This window comes from Lonchura striata, chromosome 3 (genome assembly GCF_050655825.1).
Source record: "Lonchura striata isolate lonStrDom1 chromosome 3, ASM5065582v1, whole genome shotgun sequence".
NCBI classification, from domain to species: domain Eukaryota; kingdom Metazoa; phylum Chordata; class Aves; order Passeriformes; family Estrildidae; genus Lonchura; species Lonchura striata.
In genome coordinates this window covers 34,085,985-34,110,972 of record NC_140705.1, presented here as the reverse complement: position 1 = coordinate 34,110,972, position 24,988 = coordinate 34,085,985, and the positions used below count along the sequence as shown (strand labels likewise).

Here is a 24,988-nt window from a genome sequence, read left to right as displayed (position 1 = left end):
CTTATTTTTGCATTAGCAATCACTGGTGTTTATAAACCACTGTAAAAAATATTACCCATGGCTGAAAAATGCAATATGACGCTTCAAGCCTGCTACCATATGTAAGTGCAGTTAACTGACACTTTACAGACACTCAAGAGTGCTGCCAATGCTAACAACTTCTGAATAAATCATGTTATCTGTTTAGCTAATGTGTTTGTTTAATTGCAAAATCATAAAAGTTCTTCGCAGTTTTGTGAGTGAATTTATTTTAACAAGATTTGATTTTGGAGTTCCAAAGGAACTGATTGTATCCCCAGAAACAGATAACAGTTATCTGGTAGGTCATCTTTATGTAACCGAGTGTGTATATGAGAGAAAAAAGGGAACACATTTTGAAAACTAGACTGAGGTATGAGTGATTCAAAGATCCTTTTTTCTTAATCCCTTATTTTTTAGATCTTGCTCATAATGTGGTTGGAAGAATTTCTCCTGCTCTCCCTGCATTGGCTCCTGCAAAAGAAAAGTCTTTACTGTTTTATCTCTGGCACCATGTCACTGATATTTCTCCTTTTAAAAATGGGACCTAACTGTGTACAAAACCAGAAAGCTGTCAAATATTATACTTTTGAAAAAGTGAGAGAATAATTAGTGAAGTACATTTCAGAATTTGGTGGATTTGCTCATCAAAAGTAATGGTTCATGTACCTGCTGATCTGTAGTAAACCTAAATGGTTACTGGAAAGAGATTGCTGGCAGGGATTGTTCAAAATGAACTATGCAGAATTTAATAAAAATGGAGTTAAGTACTGCTAGAAAAAATAAAACCTCCTTGCTAGAATCATAGAACCATAGATGATACTATTTCTGAAATACTTAGTTAAAGGACGTATAAATATAATTTGATTATAATTGCTTTGTGATTAATTTCTACTGATGTAAGTAAATTCATTTATTCTTTTTTTTTTTTTTTTCCCTATTTTAAAAGACCTTGGTGGAATAGATATTTGAGATCTTTGCTCTTGGGATAGAGCTCTGATCTGGAAACTACGTACAGGAGTTATTCTTCCTTCAACAGAACATATGAATAGAAGCAAGCCTATTTGTGTCTGTCAGATAAACTGAAATGTTGTCCTGATAGTTACTAGTAATGGAAGTCTTGAAATCTGAAGAGAAAAAAATGCAGGAGAAAAACTGTTCTTTTAATAAACCATAATCTGTCACAAAGAATTTAACTAGTGTTAATTTCCGGTAGTGTAAATGCTTTGCAAATGTTTAACCAGCTTATTTTTTGCCTAATGTCATCTGTGTTTGTGGCCCCATATGTAAGAACAGAAAGCACTTGTGCAATTCTCTGAAATCCTGCAATTCTCACAGTAATCCCATATCTCATGTGCTTTAACCAACTTCGTGAATCTCCACATTTAGCAGTAATATTTAAATCTACTTTCTTACATATACTTTGGTTGGTTCTGCACTGTTAAAATTAATGTATTCATTTATTTATTATTTAGCCTTTTTTCAGTAGGTGCAGAATAGAAAGCTTGTCTTGTTAGAGGTTTTGCATTTGGCAGCCCTGGAGTAATCTGAAAAGCTATGAAGTCCATTTCTCTGCCAGGATATCATGATCCAGACATTAAGAAATATTTTTCCACTATCAAGTTTTTATTAAAATCTTTGATTACAGTCTTGACTTCTGAAAAATTAATTTTAATATGAGCACATGTTTGACTTCTGGAATACAAAATTGCTTCAGCTGTGGAACAACAGTGATTCTACTGAAGTTATACTGAGAAAATAGTTACTTAAATGATTCCTCCTTCACATTTATACCAACTGATTTAAGAATGCCTAACATACAAAGAAATGCTTTGTTAAATTTGGTAATTATTTTAAATTTGTATAAAATAAGTGATTTTTCAGTTTAAGGCAGACTATACAGTCTAAGGACTTGTTTTCTTTTCTTTGCCAGAAAAGTATAGAAGCTGTAAATTATATATGGAAAATATTTTTAAAGAATGATATTTTCAGGATAAGAGAACTGAGTGCAGCTGGTTTTGTATATTTTCCAAATCAGATTTTGAAATGGGAACCAGCTGCTCATCTGCAGCTGTGAATTAAAATGCATGGTGGCCATTTTTGAAATAATATATCTGAGGAGTACTGGGTATGATCCTGATGTCAAATTCAGCTGCACATCCTCAATCGCATCACCACCTTCAAATGCTGCAGGCCCATAGCTTAAAGACACTGAAGGGACTTGTTGGCAAAAAACCCAGAATCAAGGAGGAGATAATGGTGTATCGAATCCACTGTGCATTTTTGACCAGCATTCTACCTGAACTACTCAGCCTCTTGCAGCTGTGCTGCTCTATTGCATTAACAGACACCTCCACTGAGCAAGCAGCTCCTAAGAATTGGTCTCTGGACGTAAGAGTGGCACTGCTGTGCTTTTGTCCCAGATGCCTTCTCCTTTGAGCTCTACTGCCAGAGCTGCTTTGATGATGTCTGGTAGCTGCCATTCTGCTTCTCTAGGTTTTGGTTGTATTAAAGACTCCATAATTCTTATATTTTGTAACTGCACCTATTGGTATAAAACCGTGTCATGGACAAAACTTTAGAGCAGAATATAGGGAAGTGGTTGCTTCATACAACTCTAGGTATGCAGGACAGAATAAGGTGCTAAACCAAATTTTTTTTTGCTCTGTGTTTGGGAGCAGGAGGTCAAATGGTCATGAGCAAGGAGCTGATCTGAATATAAACAGTTGAAGAGGTCAACAGAGCTATGGTGTTTTCTCAGTTGAGTCTTGTTGGCAGCAGTTTTGGCTCACAGAGCAGAGGTAATCTCAAAGAACCACTTAATAGAATGTGGGACAAAACCGATTTTTGACAAAGAACATAGTCTGTGCTCCAAAGAAAACCACTAACCTAGTTTTAACTTGAATAAATACAGCCACAGTTTTCAAATTTCATCTCATTTTGGTTGCCTTGCCTTCTGTCTTTGTTAGAAATCCTGCTGTGATCAGAAAAAAATAGGAAAATTCACCTAAGTAACTTTTTTTTTTTGGCTGATAAACACAGCAGTGTTGCTGATGGAGGTTTTAAGTAATGTTCTGTGCCTGAGTATTTGAAATTATTGTAGCTCTGTAAGGTAAAATCTACAAGTGAAAAATGAATTTTAACTAAACTGCCCAGGATGTTGAGGTTTTTTTCTTTATTGCATTTCTTCTCCTGGGTTACAGAAATGATTTTGAACCAGTTGAATCATTCTAAGAGAAACGGATGAGGCTAAATTCTGCTTCTTTACAAAGAAAAATGTTTTTTAAAAAAGGCCTCAAACTCCACTCCTGTGTTCAATTTTAGAAGTCAAATGTGGATGTATAGTATAAACAATAGTATCTCCTTTAGATAAGAATGGCTAGAAGAGAAAGCAGTTCCATTTTGATTGTAGTTATTTTAATTGGAAAAGAAAATGTTTTAATTTTGCTCCTTTTTTGTAGTATAATGCTTTTAAAATAGAAGGGCCTAACTTTTGGCAGAAGTAGGATGCAGGGAAATGATTGCTAGCATGCTGCTCACATATCATTCATAAAGCAAGAGGGTGCTGTGAACTAATTTTGAAGTTCTGAGCAGCACTGATGGTACCATAATAGACCTGGCTTAGATTGCTTTTGTTATTGTGAAAATTTATGGAGTTTATAGTAACCATAGACTTAACTATCACCTGTGCTAGAGACACTCTTCACTTTCAGCACCTGACACTGTGATTCAGACTGTGCCTGTAGCTGAAGACTTTGTTTAAATGTCACATTCACAGGATGTCCTTTATTTTTAATAAGGTTAATGTTTGATTTTTCTTATTTAGTTATTAGTTAATAAAGTCCAGTATTCTTCTGCAAAGGTGTCAGTTTGAAACTCCTAATGCAGATATGACTGCTATATTCTCAGAAAGAGGATGTAATAAGAGATGGTCCTCTCCTGGGGAAAATCTGGTATCTTCTTTTTGTATGCTTTCCTCTTGCGTGTGCTGTGTGAGACCACCAGTGGGTTATATCTTTTCTGCTCTAAACTGAGGTTCCTGGCTGCAAGGGCCATGATGAGTGAGAGAACTGCACCACCACTGAAGTACTGCAACTTCTATACCAGTAATGCTGTGGCTTAAGGATAGTGAAGGCATCTGGAAGAACACCTCCAAAACCCAAACCAAAACCAGAGTAAAAAAGTAATTTGCCAGATTTTGTGGATTCAAGCAGCTCTGATAGAACAGCTGATATCAATGCATTTTTTCCCCCCTAGTATGTTATAGACCTTAGTTAGGTTTTGAATGTCATGACACAATTATCTGTGGTCTGTTTAAATTCTTTTCCTTTCTTGGTGGGGCAGGAGTAGAAGCTTTTAAAGACAATAATCTTGTGTAGTGTGATGGTGTCTTGGATTTTTTTTGCTTAACACGGCAACACCCTACCTCGCTGGTAAATGAGAAAATAAACCCCACTTCACTCTGGATAGGTTTGTTCAATCCTAATCCTACCTGTGTTCTTAGCCAATTTTGTTCCCACCTATAATTATCTCTAAGGCTTCTATGTCACAGCTGTTCTTTGTCCTCAGTTCCTGATCTGCAGTTCTAAGTCAGGTTTTCTAAATACATTGTCTTGGTTATTAAATTACTTTGTTTCATGATCTCCTAACTTCTGCTGTCTCTGTCATGCTCTGGCTGGCTGCTGTATGTCCCATGCCCTTGTTCCTTGCTTGGTTCTGTCATAGCACACCACAGTTTCCATCCTGCCCTTATTAAGGGATAAACAGATGATAACAACAACTGCTGCTTTTCAGCTTCATTAATGCTTCCTTGCTATCACTGTCCCCACTAAAAACAAGAAATATTTAAATAGCTTTTATAACTGTTTTTGTAGATCACGGAAGCATCCCAAATTTTGCTTCTAAAGCTTTGTCCCAAATGGGAGGTAAATTAAGTATTTCGTAACATTGCTAAGTACAAAGGACTCAGCAAAATACTATCCTTATAATCTTATTTTAGAGTGATTAATACATTGTATGTAAGAAAGAGGAGACAGTTTCTTTCCACAAACATCTGTTTATGATTTAAATTCTGCAAAATATCCAAAAAAAAGCTGTGTGGTGAATACAGAGTTAGAACTTTCGCCACGTATCCTACTGTCGCAAGGACTGCTCCTATACTACTATTAATTTTGTTTGTATAATTCCAAATCTGTTATATATCACTAAATTAAAATAAAAAGTGAAAACCTGGGGACTATTTTTGTAGATTATATGTATTATTTGACTAATCCTGCAACATAAAATTGCAGTCAAAAGTATATTGTCATTATGAGTGGGCTTTACTGTAAATAGATGGGAATGTATTTCAGAAAGGTTTGCTCTGCATACCTTTTTTCCTTTTTTTGCAAGTGGATCTGTTCCTTTCCAGTGACAGATCACACCTGTTTTCCATGTAACAACCATCTGGTCTTAATGCTGGGGATGCAGACTTCTTTTTCACAGCTTGCTCAGTCTATTCCAGTTAGGTCTGCTTGGTCAAGTACTGGCATGCAGAGCTAATCTGTTTAGAGGGATCCAGATAAACATTAAATTTTGCACAGCTTTACTTCTGCACCACTTACTTCTGTATTCCACTAACCATCTCATGGAGGAAAGAGAAGCACATTGTGTCAATGTTTTTGGGCAATGGCCTTAATAATATGCCTTATGGTCAGCCCTGAGGTAATCATGGAATAGATGATTACTTAGAGTAGATGATTCCCTTTCAACTGGAGCTACTCTGTTTTCTATGAGCTTTGGCTCTGTTGAAAGAAATACATATTTTTCACTTTGGATTGTACAGTTCACTGAAGAGACCTCAATGGTGGAGTAAATATAGATTCTGTGATTTGTTTGTGATTCTGTTTGAAAACTTGGCTTTTTTGGAGATCTGGTATGTTCCAGATAGTCCTGCTTACAGCATACACTCTATTTCTAGGAGAACAATTTGTCTCCTGGCACTAAGATAAGGCTGTCCTATAAAGCAAAATGTACTAGATATGAGTTCAAATTCTACCAAGCAAACACTGCAATAAGGTCAGGAAAAATGTGAGATTCTGGCATCTAAAATCTTTGGTGTATTAAGAAAGTCTTTCTCTAAAGTACTCTGAAGCTACAAAAAAGGGCAATAGAAGTTTTTTTGGACTAGACTTGAAAGTTCAGAGATGATGAGAAGATTTTTGTAGGAGAGAGTGAGTAAAATCCACAGTGTCACTCATCCTCACAGGGAAGAGAGTCCTTTGGAACTCAGGTCATGGTATTTATTGCTCATGACTTCAGAAGTGTTTTGAGAATTTTTGTTGGAGACTTAAGCCAAGCCTTGGAAAAGTTTAGCTGCTGAGTGCTACATCTAAGAGCCCACCTCTGAGCCTGTGGCTAGTGCAAGATAGCTCTTGTCATGCTTCTAGCCTTCATTGGTTGTTGAAGGGTAAGAAACAACATCTGGAAGTTGCCAAATGGACATCCAGGGCTGTTATTTGCAGTGTTTGTCTGTGGGGGATTATTCGTCTTTATGCTGTGCACTAGCTCGTACGTCATAGCCATTATGCAATGACTCAGAGTGTATAAGCTGAGTTTCCTTCACTGTATTTAAATATTTTAACTCTTTTCAAAGCACTATCCATGCCCCCAGCCAGGAGGTTCATGAAGGAATTCGTAGAGACAGTCTCTTATCACTGTTCCAAGTTGTTATCCCGGAAATAATATAATATTTATGGATTTGCAAGATCTTAATGTGTTGGGGTTTTTTTTTAATGACTCAAAGAAAAAAACTGAAAGTATTTTGGACACATCTACACTTCAAATACTTAGAGATGGGTGGGGACTTGATTATTTAGCTGGATTTTGTGAAGATTTAAAACCCTAGTTGTCTACATGGAATGCCAGGAAATGCAGACATTTTAAAAGATGTATATGTGTGTAAATATGTTTAAATTTCTAAAACTATAATAATTCCAGAAGCATAAAATTGGCTGTAGTCCTAGTTTTTCAATTAAAAATAGTAGTGTTAGAGATATTGAGTGGATTCTCATGGCTTTAAAACTGTTTTACCAGATCCTTGCTAGATGTTTTTCTTATTTAGTAGACCTTAAACATTTCCAAGAGCTCATTATTCCCATCTCTAGGGATGAAACTTTGCAGACAGCTACAGTTATTGTACATCTTTCCTGGCTTTTTTGAGGGACATGGGGGAGGGAAGCAGTGTAATGGACATGTGTTTCCTGACCAAAAATCCATCTCTGTGTCAATGTCCTATGATCATTTGAATAAGAAACTGAATAAATTCAAAAACAACAGAAAAGTATCCCGTGACTACAGTAGCTAATGTCTTAGTCCAGATGATTTAACATCCTAAATCATATAGGGGAGAAATGTAGAATGAGGAGAGACCTTTTTCTGCTATGTTTGTCAGATTGAAAGAAGTTTGCAGAACTAATCTCGGTTCACCATCTGATCCTAATTTTTTGCTGAATTCAGTTTATCGCTGCCTGTCAAAGCCCTGAAATAAAGGAAAACAAAAAGAAATTGGCTGGCTTTCTGTATAAGAAAATATTTTTTGAATCCTGGAGGAGTTTCTTCCAGAACTCTGAAGGAGGATGTTCAATAGCGGTGCAATACCCTACTGACAGCACTCTCCATGCTCAGTTGGTCATCCTTTGATAAAGTAATTGGGGTCAGATGGCAGCTCTCCAAAAGCTTGTGAAAAACACATTTTACAATTCATTTTCATTAATATAAATCACATAAATTTTAATTTTTGCAGCTTATTTGAGCTCAAAAAATTAATTATGAAAATACAAGACAATTGTAGGATAGATGAACATTCAGATATTTCCTAGTGTTTGCTACTATAGTAGCTTACCATTTTAATCTGTTAAATGGAATGTTCCAATTGAATGTGTAATTAAGTAAATAAGCAGTTTCAAAGTATAACACTTATTCTCCTTTGTGCCACACTTATTATTTGTCAACCTGTCTTTCATAGCTTCTTGAAGTGGAAGCAATGTTTTTTTCATTACTTTTGCATTGCTTGAGCACATGATTCAATATGATACAGGATTAGGAAACAGTTTTTGGTTTTTGTCTATTGGCAGTGAGTAGAGACATTTCCTATTTACTTTCTATTTTTTAAATTTTAATATACAGATGATCCTGCCAGTATGAACAAATCTTATGATATAATCATTCTGACCTTATTTATATTTTTAGCTGCTAAAGCCTACCACCAAATAAAAATATCATTCAAACTGAGATCTAAGTCTGTCTTTGTCCCAGAAAGGTGGAATTTGGAAACTGAGGATCAAGGGTAAATACAGATGCCATGCTCTCAGCTATCTTGAATAACAAGAAAAATTATCAGCAAGAGCCTTTTCATTAAGGAGACCCAGATGAGATTCTTTGATAGTACATGACAGTTTACATTAGAGTAACATAATTTGATAGCATAATTCTGATTATATTCAAGAAGTTTTGGATTGTATGCATCCGCTGAATTACAACTAGCAAGTGAGGGATGGATTTTTGAAGCCACCTCAGATGCCACAGTGAATGTGAACATGCACATTTAGATGTTGGTCTGATACTCTACAAGTTGGAAGCATCATTCAATCTATTATTTCACATTTCTTTATAAAACCTTTCCCCATGCAAGCATTTCTTCCCAGAAGGGTGATCATGCATATGTGTATTTGCTTCTGAATGACTGGAAGAAAAATTATTCTAATACCTTCCTTCTGCTTCCTCCCACATTTCTGAAAAAAAATAAGTATTTTGAGAATGTTGGGTCACACAGGGCTTTTGTGGATGTTCTGTGCTTGGCGTCACTTGAACATAGCCTTTAAAAAGGTCATGTGCAACTACAGTCATGTGTATTAGGTGACAGGGCAAATAGCCTTCAGAGAGGTGGCTGAAAGAAATAGGTAATAATATTAACATAGAATAAGCATAGTTAACCTTTTACTTTTTAGACTATGTAATCTATTACTATAAATACATTATCAGAAAACTTGAAGTCATAGGAAGTACACAGAAAAATCAAAAGCTCTGCTTTATGATATGTAATAATAATTGCCGTGCTAAGGAAGCTCAAGCTGAGCTTATTTATTCTCAAGAAAGCATTACAGAAAAAAAAACCACACCTGATTTTATTTATTATGCACTTCATTGCATAGTGTAGACATTTCATAGTAAAATACTTTGCCATTTTTTTCTCACATGCACATATTTTTTTCTGCAAAACCTGTAAAGTTGCATTACCTGGCACTCTTAAACTCCTCTCAGTAGGTGCTACACTATTCTCCATATAATACACTCAAATAGTGAGTACTCAAGTAGACCAAGTAATTCTATGGATATTAACATTTCAATATTCACTAGACAGCAAAGACTGAAAGTCCGATTATTGGCTAATGAAAAAGAATATTAACTAATCTTAAAAGGCAGATGGATCTCTCATAATACATCATGAGCAAGGGACTTACTGAAGTAACCAAGATATATTTTTTGGGCAGGATAACCTGCAAATACCTATCAGTTCTCTGAAGTCATTGGAATACATATATGTATTAATGACTTTAGATCATAAAAGTCATAGAATTTACCAGTAATTACAATTTACAGAAAGTTTTTGTGTCAAACACCAAAATGAGAATCTGGAATGAGTATAAAACTTTCCTTCCCTTCAATCCTTCTAAAAAGATGTGACTTGGGTCTAGTTTCAGTGTATCTTCAATGGTGTTTGAATCCTATAAGAATTCCAACAGTTAATCTCCAAAAAAACAATTTACAATTTAACAAGTCCGCTAAAATATATACAATGATTTATTGTTAAAAAATCAAAGATACAAGTGAGTTATCTTGGAAAAGCAAATAATATGGTTAGTAATAGAATTTAGAAAAACCATAAAAATAATGCTTTTGAACTATTTGGTGCATCCTACTTTTGCAGTCTGCTGTAGGTGGTGTCTGAGCCAGCTAATTTAAATGCACATATATTCTGCAAAGTCAATATGCCACAGCCTTATCCAAGGATTCTGGATTAGATGTAGTATTATGTTCTAAACATCCTGAAATAAAATCAGAGTAAAAGTACATCTCAGTGTGCTGCCCATATAATGCAAAATGATATCTTAAACATTAATTTCTTCCTTCACTCTGTGACAGACATGGGGAGACCATTTGCTCTACGTCTGATGTTCCCTGGAGAAAGTACAAATAGTAGTGTGAAAAGGATAGGTAGTATTTGGCTTACCAGAGGATTACAAACAGTTCTGAGAAGCATGCTGCCACTTATTTTCTCACTTAGTCCCTGATTATAAGAGCTATAATTTTATACAGTGTTCTTTCAAGATCACTGATATAATCCCCAGGATCTCGAATATTTGAGGAGATGATGTGGAGGAGCCATTTAGAACTTCTAACCACCTGTTAAAAACGTTAAAATAGAGTTAGAACACTTTAGGGACCTTAATTTAGTCTGCAATTAACCTTTTTTCCAGTCATTTTTAATAAATATTTGAATATAAATTTACCAGTGAGATTGTCTGGACTGAAAAGTTTGAACTTACTTCAAAGGCTGTTTTTAAGAAAGCTAAATTCACAATGATAAAGAGTAACCAAAGTCACTAACACAGGTGGTAAGGATATGTTGTGTAGGTGAGCTGGAAGTGTTGCCAGTTTTTCAATGTAAAATACAATGTTCATACTCTCCCTTTCTCTTGGGATTCCAAATGCCTCTGTTTCTGCAATGAAAGCAGGAGTAGCTGTTACTTCTTTATGATGACTTCTGGAAAAACTTTACCCTTATAAATACACCATTTTATTGAGCTTGAGTATTCCAGTTCTGTGGCAAAGTTCATAAACATTCCTCCAATTTTTTCCCAGTAAAAATCTAATTAGGAGTGATTTTGAAGTTAATACATGAAGTCTTAACTTTGTTTAAATATTAATAGTGCTGGCAACTTTCGGAGTGTTGAGGAGCCATTAAAGGAATTTTGGGTAATCTTTGAAGCTTTACTCTGTGTGGAGCTTTGAACATTGGGACTTAAGTAAACCCTATCAGTAAAGTAGAAATATATGTTTAGCTTGTAGTAATAAAATGCGATCTTCCCTTAAATTCTGGATGTTATTTGCAAAACAATTCTTACTTGAGTACTTAAGAAAAATGTTGTCTCAGTTTTGTTTTCTTTTTTACCTTTACATAATACCAAATTTCTTAAGGATAGATTTTTGTTTAAAAAATTTCTGATTAGTTCTGAACTGATTTTGTATGGTCATTGATCTAAGAAAGCTTTGGGACTTCTTTAATGTGTGGACCACTCCTTTCCTGGTCCAGAATAACTTAAGTCAATCATCACATGTGAAATCAGAGAGCAACCAAGCAGTCACAACTTGCTTTTGTGATACTGATGTGAGTAGTCACAAACCCAGGTGTGCTAAGGAAGGTGCAAAATGTGCTGTAATTGAGTGGGAAGTGCTCTAGTTTAGGCCAACCATCACAAGTCTAGGAGAAGTGTGCTTAAAGACAGTTATGTAAAGCCTGTGAACCCCTCCTGAACGTCTACTAAATTTTATTTTCTTCTGAAAGATAATGATTTTCTTTAGCTTGCTGATGCCAACTGCTGCAGATTAAATGTGCATTTATTAGCTTGGGTTGCAGTTTCACTTGCAGAGCTGATTGGAAAAATTTTTTTATACAGAATAGTAAATTTCTGGCCCAAAAGTGCCTGGCACTTTTATCTTTAGAGAGTATCTGATACTCCTACAATCAAGCAAGGAATGGAAGTTATAATCCAGTTTTTCATTATTTTGCATCAAATCTCTTTAGGGAAGGGCAGAAAGAAGTAAGAATGCTGTCTGAGGAATAGCAGTTACCATTCTCGGGACCTAAAGAGTTTGGTTGAAAACATACTTACATTAATTTTTATAATGTTATCTGGTTTAGGGTATCTTACGTGTGATGTGCACTGGAAATGTTACCTATTTTTATTGATATTTAATTTCTGCTGAGTAGCACTGAGGTGGAAAATTACATGGCACCAGCAATGCTACTCAAACAGAACCCACCCATCTTCTCCAAAGAAGTAATAGTGCTCTTCACCTCACTAGGATGTATAGGACCCTGGGCGTAGTTCCTTTCTGTGTTTATGTTTTATTGGAATAGATTCCAAAACATTCATAGTCTTGAATATTTTCCTTTATGGATTACAGTACTTTCTGGCCTTTGTGATACAAACCGGGTTTTCTTCTAGGTGGTCCAAATGTTGCTGCCAAACTCTCCTTCCTCTGATGTGCTGTGTTCACACATCCTCTGGAGAAAATATCTTTATTGACTTTCCTATATAAAAAATAGATTTTATTCTGTCATGGTTCTACATAGCTTTATTGCTGCCTCTACTTCATCTCTGTTTGAGTTATGCAACTCTGCCATCTTTGATTTTTTCATATTTTGCTTAGGAGAATTGGTGGTTTTTCTCCATTAATGTGAAATACCTTTCCCTGCTACATCTGCAGTGCAACTTTTCTTTGTTTCTTTCAGATAGCCATTCAAAACCTACCTCTTGTAAGCCCTTTTAGTCATCCCACAGAGTGCTGAGAATGTCAGTTAAATGTTTGGAGTTCTATGTTATTTAAGCATTTTTTTTTAGCCATGTTCAGTGTATTACTAGTTTATATAGACAGGACATATTTTTTGTGAATTGGCCTTCTACATAAAATGAGGTATTTGATTAGAATCAATTTGGTTTGATATTTAAATATTTAACTACAGACATCAGAAATCATCATTATAGTGCTAGTTACACTATAAAGAATATAAAGATGAGATTGCTCTATCCATACTTGATAATCCCTTATCTGTTCAGACCTTATTTATGTTAACCTTTTTAACTGTGATAGTTGCTCAGCACTAGCATATGTCCATTAGCTATGGATTTTTTTTTTTATTCTAATCCAGAGTAATATTTCTTCCTTTTGATCCTTGGTTTATAAATTTACATTTGTGAGGAGACTGGGAGCTTCACTGAAGTCCATTCCAGTGAAGCAGCAGCTCATAGGTGTGTACAAATATTGAAAGGCAGGGTTTAAAGTAGACTGAGCTAAGCTGTTTATAAGTGGTGCCCAATGACAGGACAGGAGAAAATAAGACACAAACACTTTGCTTAAATTTAAGAGACATTTCAGCATTGAAAAAAAACACATTTTACTGTCAGGGTAACTGAGCCTTGGCACAGGTTTTGATGCCTCAGATTTTAGCTTTTATATTTTTCAGATTCTATTCTGCTTTAGTGTGTAAGTCTAGGCTTCATATTGGGGGATAGTAAGCTCTCTTCACACAATAGGTAGACAAAATAATTCCTTCTGTAGCTGGGGACCTAGGACAAATGATCCAAATTTCAGGCCCAAGAGCAATGGTGGACCACAGAGAGAAAAGAAGAAGGATGGGACTTCATGGGCTAAAGCTGTAATTGGACAATTAGCTCCAATATGCAAATGTACCAAAACTTATACAAATATGAGCCCTGTGACCTGTTATCCATTTTGTGGCCGTTTTGGGTTGTGCTGCCCAAGGTGTATCCATTGAGGCCTCTTAATAAATACCTACTTTATTCTTTTGCTCCATCTAGTCTCTGTTCTAGGTCAGCCTTCAGAAGGCATCAGCTTCCCAGAGAAGTTGTGGAGTCTCTGTCCCTGCAGGGAGTCCAAAAGCTGTCTGGATGTGTTCTGCCCAGCCTGCTTTCATTGACCCTGCTTGAGTGGGTGGGTGGTAATCTCCAGAGGTGCCTGCCAGCCTCAGCCATTCTGTGATTCTGTAATATTCCACTGTAATAGTCACAGTTCCTCAAGTCAAGCAATATGCTGTCTAAATAATGCTTGAATACAGTAAACTCCCTTTTTCTTAAAATTCTACATTCTCCGTTTCTTCAGTCTAGCCTCCAATATGCTTCTTTTCTCTCAAGTGCAATTTGGGTTGCAGGTACATAAGATATTTTAATGTTTTAAAAACACCATCAAGAATTTGGAAAGGAAGAGATGTGTTTCCTAAATTATCAAACAGTACAAATATTTGGAGTGTATATCATCTATCGAAATGCTTTAAGTATTCCTGTTAAAGCCTCCTTTTGACATTTCTGAAAGCTCATTACTTCTTTGCCTTTTAACAGTCAAGATGAAGGCTGTCAGTGGTGGAATTGAGATTTCCATCTGTTCATTATACCTTAAGTAGCAGAGGGAAAGAGCAGATGTGCTGCCCCAGGCTTTCTACTAATTTGGCTATGCAGCTGCCTCTTTTATTTTGGGAAAAATACCTATAATCTCATACAAATATAATCAAATATGTAAGGAAATACAGTCATCTTGGTTCAGTCTCCTAAGACTACTTAGCAATCTTTAGATTCTGGCAAAAGATACAATATCTTTCCCAAAAAGGCATTGCATTTGCCATAATCACTCAGTCCTGATTCACTGAGGCATCAAAGCAGACACTTAAGTTAAAGCAAAGGAGTAGTCCTCTTGACCCAAGCTGGAATTCTCATACGTTTAAGTAAATATCTTAAGAAATTAAGTTTTTTAAAGTAGTATCTTTCCATGCTATTAGATTCAGTTAAATAAGTACAATTAAAAATTATTAGGAAACTTTCTGGTGTAGGATTATCAGCCAAGGATCTCTCTCTCTTCTTCTTTTTTTTTTTTTTTTGGCTATAATCTAGACCCTTCTCCACTTTGGAAAGTGGAAAAAGTTGCTGTCTAGGCTGTCTGAATATACGAATGTTCATTCTCAAGAAAATTCATCTCATATAAGCAAAATGCCACACACAATCAATGCAAATCTGATTTGTCCAGACAAATTGAAAAATTGAAACCTTTACCTTTCCAAGAGCAGCTCTCCTTTTCATACAGAAATCTGAGAATGTGTCCAGAGAAACATCTCTTGGCCTGGATTTAGGAATCTAGGCTTCTTGGAATAGATGATTCCACTAATCACAGTAATTATGAATAGCAATACATATAATACTGCATCTTTCATGCTAAAAGATCTGTAGAGGAATTCCCTGTGACAGCTCTTGTTGCAATTGTGTGCAATTGTTGACCACTGTTCAAGTGCTGCTGTACTTATTTCTTTTTGGTGACTTTTGCAAAATTAAGAGCATTAAAAATCTAATTTTTTGGGTGTGCAGATGCATACCAACACCATGGCAAACCTCAGAACTGTGTCCTTATGGTATTTTTCTTGGCAAAGTAAAATTGCTGACAATCTTAACCAGGCAGTAATAATCAGTAACTTTTAAAGATTTCAGTTGTGAAGTAACCCAGAAACACCAATTTTAAACTAGGTTCAAATTATTTTAAGTTCTGTAGGATGACTTATCAAACAGTGTAATGCATTTTGCATGCTCTTTTTTGATAATAACAGTTCTTTTTTGGTTTAGCATAAAGCCATTTAATTAAAATTTAAAAAGTAAGCTTGAAGGGTTTAACAAAGACCAGTCTATCTTCTGGGAGGGCAAAAAGTGACACACACCTTTAGTTACAGCTAAAGATTCATGAGGAATAAAACTGCTTACTATTTCCAGCTGTGATGGATTTCTTTCTTGATTCTCTGTTTTTCTGATTTAGTCTGCTCAGACACTTGACCAATCCATCTGTTCAGTACCATTCCTTCCCTCAGCCAAAAATGTAACAGTGCCAAGTCTCTAAAGAAGAACTGAAGAAGCTGAAAAGAAAAGAAAAAAAATCTTAGGTCATCTGTTTCAAATCTGCACTCATCTAAGTGAATGTAAAACTGAAGGTAATTTGAGATTGTTCTTTGGTCTAAGTCACAGTTAAATCAGCTAAGTGGTAACACTGGAAAAAGCAGTAGAATAGGTAGGAGACAAGTGGAATTACATTTTCAGGCTCCGGGAGTTTTACTTTTGACTTAGGTGGGGTCAGGATCAGGTAACAAGTGAAACAATACGAATTCATGAGAAACGGTCTCAGTAATTCAATTTACTGTTTACTTCAAATTCACGTGGAACCATTTTTCCCTAAGGAGGAAAACTACCAAAATTTACAACATAGTTTTCTGCCTCTTCTGATTTAACCTGAGTGTTAGACAAGCAATCATACCTCTGCATTTGTGGAAGTTTGTGGTGTATTTTTTCATGGCGGTGATCTGGTCTGCTGGGGCTGATGTTTGGGTATGTCAAGAACTGAGTCAAAGAGTTTGGCTCACGTCTGACTTTGTGAACTTTCAAGAGTGTAATTTATTTGTATAATGTGTATTATGCTTTATCTCAGTACTGTGTCATCTGTCCACCTTCCTGCTGAGAGGACTGTCTCACAGAGAGGAGGAGGCATGACACAATCCACCATAGGAAATTGATTTGACAGCACTCAGTGAAAGTTCTTATGGAAGAGCGAGTGTTAAGAGTACTCAAAAAAGTTTAATATCAAAAAAGTTGATTTTATTAATCAGACTCATACCTACATATTCAAAGCATCAGCATGTTTGTGTTTATATGGTCTGACCAGGGTTGCTCATGTGTAACACTGAAGGCAAAAGTGCCCTGGTTGTCACACCCTCAATGCTTTCTCTGGGCTTCTTGTGATAAGTGGTGATAGATTTGATTTTATACAGGTCTTCCATGCCTTTAAGATCCAGCAGCTGTTCTGGCATGCTTATTTTGCCTCAGGGTATTTCTTACTTCAGCCTTCATAAATTTTTTTGTGTCTGTATGTCCTCATGTTGAATTCCTTCAGATTGCAATGTGACTTCCTCCTTTGCCTGTAGGATAAAGAGTGGCATAGGCGATGTGCTGTGGTAGGGATTGTGGCTGTTTCCAAGGTGCAGGTGTCTTTGCTCTGGACTTACTAGAGCTCAGTCCTGCTTATCTTGCTGTATATGAGACATTTTAAATTTTGCTTCAGTCGGCTTTTTTGTTACCTTTGTGTGTCACTGTTTTCAGCTCTGTTTTGCTGCTGCTTCCAGTAGTACACACATTTCCTTTCATACTTCATTCACACCACCCTCTCTAATTCAGTTACAAAAGGTCTATAGATGTGAACTGGAAACATCCAAGTTACGATCAAGCCCAGTTCCTGACAACATTGCTGTGTGCTATACTTTAGAACAAATATCAAAATCAAAAAATAAAAAAGAAATAGGTTTGCAACAAGAATAAATAAAATTTTGCAATGTGTTAACTTACTTCTTTTGCTGCCTTTATATATTACAATCCTAAGACATTTAGGAGTTAATCAGGTATTGAAGCAGAAGAAATCTAGTTCAGGTTTACTAGTGAGCATCCATATTAATCCTTCAACAGCACTTTGAAAATGCACAAAAACTTAGAGTGGGTGTGTTTAGAACTGTTGTCAATTTGTTGTCTTAGTAGGATGGACTTCGAAAGACTTCAATTTAAAGAGCAAGTAGTCCCTGCTACAGTGTGATGCAACCACACAAATGGCTGATGACAAATTAGGTTAAAAACAGCAACCATCCTTTTCTTGTAGCAAGTTAATGATTTAATTACCTTTTGTCTTAAGAGAATCCCATTATGTACATAGAGCATGACTGTGGGCAGAGAATCTGGTTTTGCTCCTCTGCTTATGAACAGCAACGTCTAGGACCACCACCCTCAAGGCCTTCCTAAATGAGCACTGCTCTGTTCCTAAGCCTTTTTATTCCCAGGGCTATGAAATCCACACCTGGAGCAGTGCTGTTGGTTGTGGGGGGAAAAAAGGGAGACAGTTATGAGTCATCTCCAGCCCATTCTCCTCAGTACTCCTGGGATAGAAAGGCCATGGAAATGAATACCACATCTGTTCAGGACAGGGAAGGAGCAAGCAGAAGAGTGTTAGAAGCACTGGTAGAATGCCAGAGCACTGTGGTTGTGCCAGGGAACAGTAATATGGAAACCTTTAGTAGAATTTTATTTCCTTAAGAGAAAATGAATGAAGAAAGGGTCTGCTGCTCGCACTGGGGTGGGTGCTAAATGCTGCCATCTCCCACATCTCCGTGCCTACTTTGGATATGGACTGAGCTCATTGAGGAAAGGATTGGTTTGGAAACAGAAAATGGCTATGAAAAACAGCCCTATGCAAGTGCTTGCTTTCTGTAGCTAAAATAAAACCAGTGCTTGCCTACAGGGGAATAAAAAGGAATTTTAAGCAGAGTTCTTCATGTGGAAAGCAGAGAATGCTGACAGTTTCTATTAAGTTCTCTAGAAAATCTCTTCCTGTGAAGAATGTCCTGTCTGACTTGCTGGTCCAATTCAGGACAGAAAAAGTTATTTGTAATTTAATGATACCTCTTCTAGAAAGGTATTTGCATTGTAGAACTGGCTGGAGCTCAGTGCACCTTGGACAGATTTTCATCCTGTGCAGCTGCAGCACATCAGGCTGTTGGAGAGGCAGCATGAGTAGTACCATCTGCTTCAGTGGGGCTGGGGTGCTTGCTGGAGGGTATCTTATTTGGGCCACCTTTTCCATAGAATATACGTGTAGTATTAATTGTGCAAAACTCTAACCCCCTCGTTCAATTGCACTGAATTTAAGCAGTGGGTTTCAGTTGTAGTGGAAGAGCAGCTGGCATGGATGGATGACCTCATTGCAGCAGTTTCATTGCCTTGTGAAATAAAGATACCTCGAAGGAGAGGAGGAGGAGAAGGCACTCTGGTCCTGTTAGAAGGGAGGGCAGGAAGGCATCCAGGAAAAACCCTGGCACAAAGAGGAGTTTGTAGCAGTGTTCTTTATGCTTTAAATCTGTTTTGAACAGTGGATAGATGGTAATGAGCAATCTTACAGCATTTGGAGTGGGGAGGAAGGAGATAATTTCCGCATTGTCGTGGTGCACTATAAATGGTTCTAGCTGGAAGGGCAGCTGCATGACGCACAAGGCAAGGAGCACAGCGCCAGTGTTGTATCATTTTGGTTTGCTCCTTCTTAGGAATGGGGGGCAGCAACCAATTCTGATGGTTTCTAAGGTTTTTTAAGTTCCAGGCATGTATGAACACATATTAAAAAAGTAGTCAAATAGGAGTTTGGAAGCTCTAAAAATCTAAAAAGCAACCACTTGTTCCATTAGGAAGGTTTCCAAAACAATGGCTGGCAATAAGAACAAATGATCCAAATATACATCCAGAAAACCTTCTTAGCTGTAGAAATAAGCATGGATTTTACTGATCATATGGTTTGAATTCAAAATTATGCCCAAACTTTTATAGCTCCCACTGTCACCAAAAGCCAGATTCTTGAGGGTTTTCCCTGTTGAGGTCTTAAGAGCACTGAGTTGCCAAAATACTTGAGCTGTATATTTGGGATGGTTATAGAGCTGTAGACATTTTTCTCCATCCTGTTACATGAACTCCACAGAATTATTTGGAACATTAACGTTGTTGTCATAGACAACTGAATATAAATTTACCTATAAATGGGGGAAACTTAGCTAAGACTGTCACAAAAATATGTTGTAAATTGGGAAAAGAACTGGAGACGTTTTTTGGCAACCATGTTATTCAGTGGGATGGTTCGTTTTAATCCATTGTCCAGCATTTGCCTCCCATACTTGATGACAAATATGATGTTGCATGCTTGCCACCTTTTGTCTGCATTTTCTCTTCATAACAAAACAAAGGAAATATGGCTTTGAACTTCTTTCCAATTGGATCCTGATTCAGACTGCCTGTGTGACTTGGAGCAGGAATCTAAAATCCAAGTACAGAGAAAGGCGTGGGTGACAAAACAGGATTTACAAGGGGAAACAGTGATCTGGATTATCACTTTCTAGAGATAATTTATATTTGTTTAATCAGCTACTGCAGTGACACATCCTTAACAGACAGAAGAGAGGAATTCACAGCAACAAAACACTTGCCTGCAAAAGTCCATCAGTCCTAGGCGGGACTCAAGCCAAGCTATTGCTATCAGAGCACAAAAATATTAAAGAATTCATTAGCATTAGTGCATTTGTTATGGTTGCACACTGAGGAGTAATGTCCACAAGATTTTTTTTTTTTAGGGTTTTTTTAGTTTTTTTTTTTAGTTTAGTTTTTTTGTTTGTTTGTTTGTTTGTTTGGGTTTTTTTGTGTGTTTTTTAGTTTTAGCAGTGTAGAATTCGATCTCATAATTTCTTCTGGTTAAGACAGTTGTTTCCCAGTGGATAGGTTCTTTCTTCCATTTACTTGTACCACCTTTCAGTATGAACATTCATGTTGACTACATGTTCCTCCATATCCCCAGTTATCCCCTGTGTAACCCTGGGTCAAAAGCAGTGATAGCAGGATCTGGTTTGAGCAAGCCATTAGGCTTGAATCACATATGTTTTATGTGATTCATATCACTGAGTCAGGTTGGAAAAGACCTCTGAGATCATCAAGTCCAACCTATGATCAGACAACACCACATCAATTAGACCATGGCACTAAACACCTCTAGGGATGGTGAGTCTCTCCTTAAACAGCACCAGGGATGTTCATTCCACCACCTCACTGGGCACCCCATTCCAGTGTCTAATCACTCCTGTGAAAAAATCCTCCAAATGTCCAACCGAAACCTCCCCTGGTGCAGCTTGAGACTGTGTCCTCTTATCCTGTCATTGTTTGGTTGTGAGAAGAGGCTGACCTCAGCCTGGCTACAACTTTCTTGTGGCTGGTTGTAGAGAGTGTTAAGGTCACCCATGAGTCTCCTTTCTCCAGGCTAAAGAACCCCAGCTCCCTCAATTGCTCCTCACAAGAGTTGTGTTCCAGTTTCTCCACCAATTTCACTGCCCTTCTCTGGACTTGCTCCAGCACCTCAATGTCCTTCCTGACTTGAGGAGCTCAGAACTGGACACAGCACTTGAGGTGCAGCCCCACCAGTGCCAAGCACAGGGAAACAATCACTGTCCTGATCCTGCTGGCCACAATAGCTGATACAAACCAGGATGCTATCGGCCTTCCTGGCCACCTGAGCACATGCTGGCTCATGTTCAGCCACTGTCATCTGGAGTCCCCATATTTTTTTCTGCTAAGCAGCTTTCCAGCTGCTTTTCCCCCAGCCTGTAGCCTTGAATGGAGTTGTTGCGACCTAAGTGCAGAACATGGCGCTTGATCTTGTTGAACTGCATACTGCTGTGTTGGCTCGTTGATCCAGCCCATCCAAATCACTCTGCAGAGCCTTTCTGCAGATCAACACTCCCACCCCCATTTGTACAGCATTGTAACTGAAGGAAATGTCTACTTTCTTCAGGAACTCTGCTGCTGGTGACATATTTAAAATAAGATAGTTTTTGTTTATGTTGGAGGTCTACAAATCTTCAAATTTCAAAGAGGTGTCCTAAGGTGTATGACTATGAAGTTTAGCTACTTAAAAAAGCAGTGCACTCTGTTCTTTCACACGATCATATTAAATAGGTAGTTTACTACTTTTAAAATAAAAGTAGCCTCTAAGAGAGTTTTCTGTCCTGACAATTTATTTTAATTTTGTCTCCTAATCTTTTTAACATAGCTAAAGTTGCTGTCTTTTAACATGCTGCCTTTTAGTAGTCAACCACAGTCACTGAATGGTGGTTTTAAACGTGATGATTTTGTTTGTAGCACATCTATTACTGGTGTCTGGACCTGCCTCATCAGGCACTCTGTATATCATCAGATAAACTCAGTGAGCATTGAGGTCAGTCTGTGCTACATCTAGTATTGGTGGAAGATGTTAAGATAGTCACATTTTAGGGTAGCTGCAGGCTTTGTTTTCTTTTTTCATAATGTTTGAAAGACAGTATGACTCACAGAACTGTAGTGGCCCACAGTTGCTGGAATTTGAGTGGCTTGAAAGGCACAGCAGGGTTTGATGACTGCACATGGACAAGCACCAAAGTGCTTGTTTCCCTTCTCTTCTCACAATCATTTGTGTTCCCTACCCACCTGTAAAGAGGTGCAGATCCAAGCCAAAAATCTGCAGTGACAGCAGGCTGCTGTCAGGTGCAGAGAGGGCACGTTCTGCTTCCATGAGGGTTGATTCAAGCAGTTACTCTTTATAGTGCAGAAGCCATTAAAACTAAAACTGTTCATCAGAGTATGAGAAGGGTGGAAGGTTATTGCAGAGTGATACAGGAAGGGAAGTATTGGTTTAGGTTTTGGCTCAACTTTCTGCTTTAAGTGATTGCGATAGTAAGATGTGGGAGTCATAGAAGAATTGGTGGCTCTTTTGGTATGGTCACCACTTCCAGAACTGTGTGGCATCTTTGTAGTCAATTCCTTATTGCTAAGGCATTTTCTGGAATGCCTGTTATTAACCATTTTGTATTACCTCATGTGTATGTCTCATCTGTTAGTGGTTTTGAGAGCAAGAATACTCCAAGCAGAGAAACAGTGCATCATTTTCTTGTCTCTCAAGGGTGGCCAGCCACTGGATTTGATTAGACTTTTTTGAGAACATAGACCTAAAAATTCACAAGTCTTATGAGGTACTGCTAGTTGTGTGCAGCACTGAAGTCTCAGGTTTTTACCTGGATGTCAGGTGTTACATGTGCAATGCAGAAGAATGCTGCTTAGAAATTTTTCTGCTATAATACCATTATCTCAGAGGCCCAGGGTTAGACTGCCTGCATTTTTTCCATTTTAATTAAACAGCCACAATATCTGGCTCAGATAATTAATATGGATAATGTGTCCAGTGTAGGATGATTATTTTCTACAGTGGCACTCTTTTAATATAACTCACAGGGAGTTTTCATCTTTGTCTATGAAGATAATGGATATGAAAACAGAAAAATAAAATGCAGATGAGAAAATGGAATGTTATATATAGTAAAATAAAGAAACAGACCAGCCTAATGGCATCCAAGAAATACATATAACCAAGCTCCAGGATTCCAGAGTGATAATCCCATTAGTTTCATACTATTATGCAACGGTCAACTGCTGGACCCTTATGGAGTCACAGAAATTTATGTCAGAAACTGAAGCAGGTTAGAAATTTAAATTAATTAGAAATTAACTCTAGTTTTTTATTTGAACTCAGTTGTGATTTGCAGTACTGGACTTGCCAAATTTTCTTTTAAGCAGTTGCCTGTCATTATGCTGCTGAAGAAGTCCAGGTTTTTCCATCAAACCTGAAGATGTATTTATTTTCAGCAAGGATTACCATTCCTGCCAGTGGAATCCCCATAGATTTGGCTAATTGTAATATGGCTGTAAATATGTGTTTTCCATGGAAATGAGTTTAGTCACAGGAATTTTTGTCTTTTTTTTTTTTAAATACCGATAGCTTTGCTTAATGTAGTTGCCAAACACATATAGTTTAAAGAAAAACTCAATGTATTTACACTGAACTGCTCACTATATGTATGTATTACTTTTCTGGACGAAGCATGAATTGAGAGCTCGTTTGTCTCTCATGGATTTGTGCTGTTAGCAAATAAGGAAAGCCTCCTTTAGCTCAATCAGGATGTGTGCTGCTGAGATCGTGCCCTCTGCAAATAAATGTCTGTGAGCTTGACTCCAGTGTTTATGTAGTTTTTGTAGATATATTTTCATTGCTTTGTGGGCTTTTTTTTGCTTGTGTTGTAAGAAAGTAATTGAAAATGCCATACTGGTGACTGGTATGCAAAGAATCCAGAGACGGTACTACTAAAAATATATATAAAGACTGGGCGATATTCACAAGAGCATGTAGTGACAGGACAAGGAGGAACGGCTTCAGACTGAAAGTAGGAATAGGTTTTATACTGGGAAGAAATTCATTACTCTGAGAGTGGTGAGGCACTGGAACAGGTCACCCAGAGAAGCTGTGGATGCCCTGTCCCTGGATGTGTTCAAGGTGAGGTTGGATGAAGGTCTGAGAAACCTGATCTTGTGGAATATGTCCCTGCCCGTGGCAGGGAATTTGAACAAGATGATCATTAAGGTCCCTCCCAATCCAAACCATTCTATGATCTATAGTGATCTATAATATTAATTTAATTTAACTTCTTACTAACTTTCATTTTAGGACTAACCTTACTGGAACAGCAGGGTAATTGTTTACTTGGGTAGGTATTGACATACAAATCTAGTGCCAGGAGTCTTGAGTTTCCATATTAAAAAAAAAATACAACCACAGAATTATAGGGTGGGTTTATTTGTTTACTAGGTAATTGCTCAGTGGAAACTTCTGTTGAGATGTCTGCAGAGGTTGAAGGCCTTTTCCATTGATCTTCTATTCATAACTTAGAACTGAGTAAATACTATTAGTAGTATGATTATGCCTTCTAAATAATCTGTATGAATGTAAACATAACGAATATAACAGAAACATCTTGAGAGTTGTATGATTCACATTATACTTGCATTCAAAATCTGACCACAAATGTTACTAGCACTTAAATGTATAATTTTGAAACTCTTCTAACATAATGCATATTTTCTTGTTTTTCTAGATATGGAATGAACTGCCTCATTCAGTTTGAGGATTTTGCTAATGCCAATGCATTCCGCCTCCTGCATAAGTACCGTAACAAGTATTGCACTTTCAATGATGACATTCAAGGTAACAAACTTTTTCTCTTCTCTTCCCTGTTCCCACAAGCTAGAAAAATAAGTCTTAATTTCCAGAGGAGAAAAAAATCTATCAACTTTATTGTGGTATTTATAGATATACAGGTCACATTTTGCCTTGGGATTTCTCAGTATGGATTTTTGATGAGCTGCATTTGCTCTTAACCTTTCACTTCTGATTTACACCTCATACTTCATTTAGATGTTCATTCTTCAGGTTTGGATTTTTTTTAATAGTTTAGTATGTGAATGGCTTTCCCCATATAAATTACTGACTTCTTTGAGCAAATGTCAAAGCTCAAACCTGGCTATACGTTCTTGGTTTTTTGCCACTTCAGTGACCACTGCTTCACTATTCGTCCGTGCAACTGGATTGATAAATGTCAAACTGTATTTCAGTTCTTAATCTAACAACTCAGTTAAATATTCATGCAATTTTCCTCACAGTCTCAGTTTTAGAC

General features: G+C 37.1%; 1 protein-coding gene across 1 annotated transcript in view; it reads left to right on the top strand.

Moving 5' to 3' along the window:
- ME1 (malic enzyme 1) overlaps nt 1-24,988 on the top strand; it is a 152,878-nt gene that overhangs the window by 92,420 nt on the left and 35,470 nt on the right. Inside the window, exon 7 of the mRNA XM_021546100.4 lies at nt 24,410-24,519. Coding sequence (XP_021401775.3) covers nt 24,410-24,519 — 110 coding nt within the window. The remainder of the gene's footprint in view (nt 1-24,409; nt 24,520-24,988) is intronic.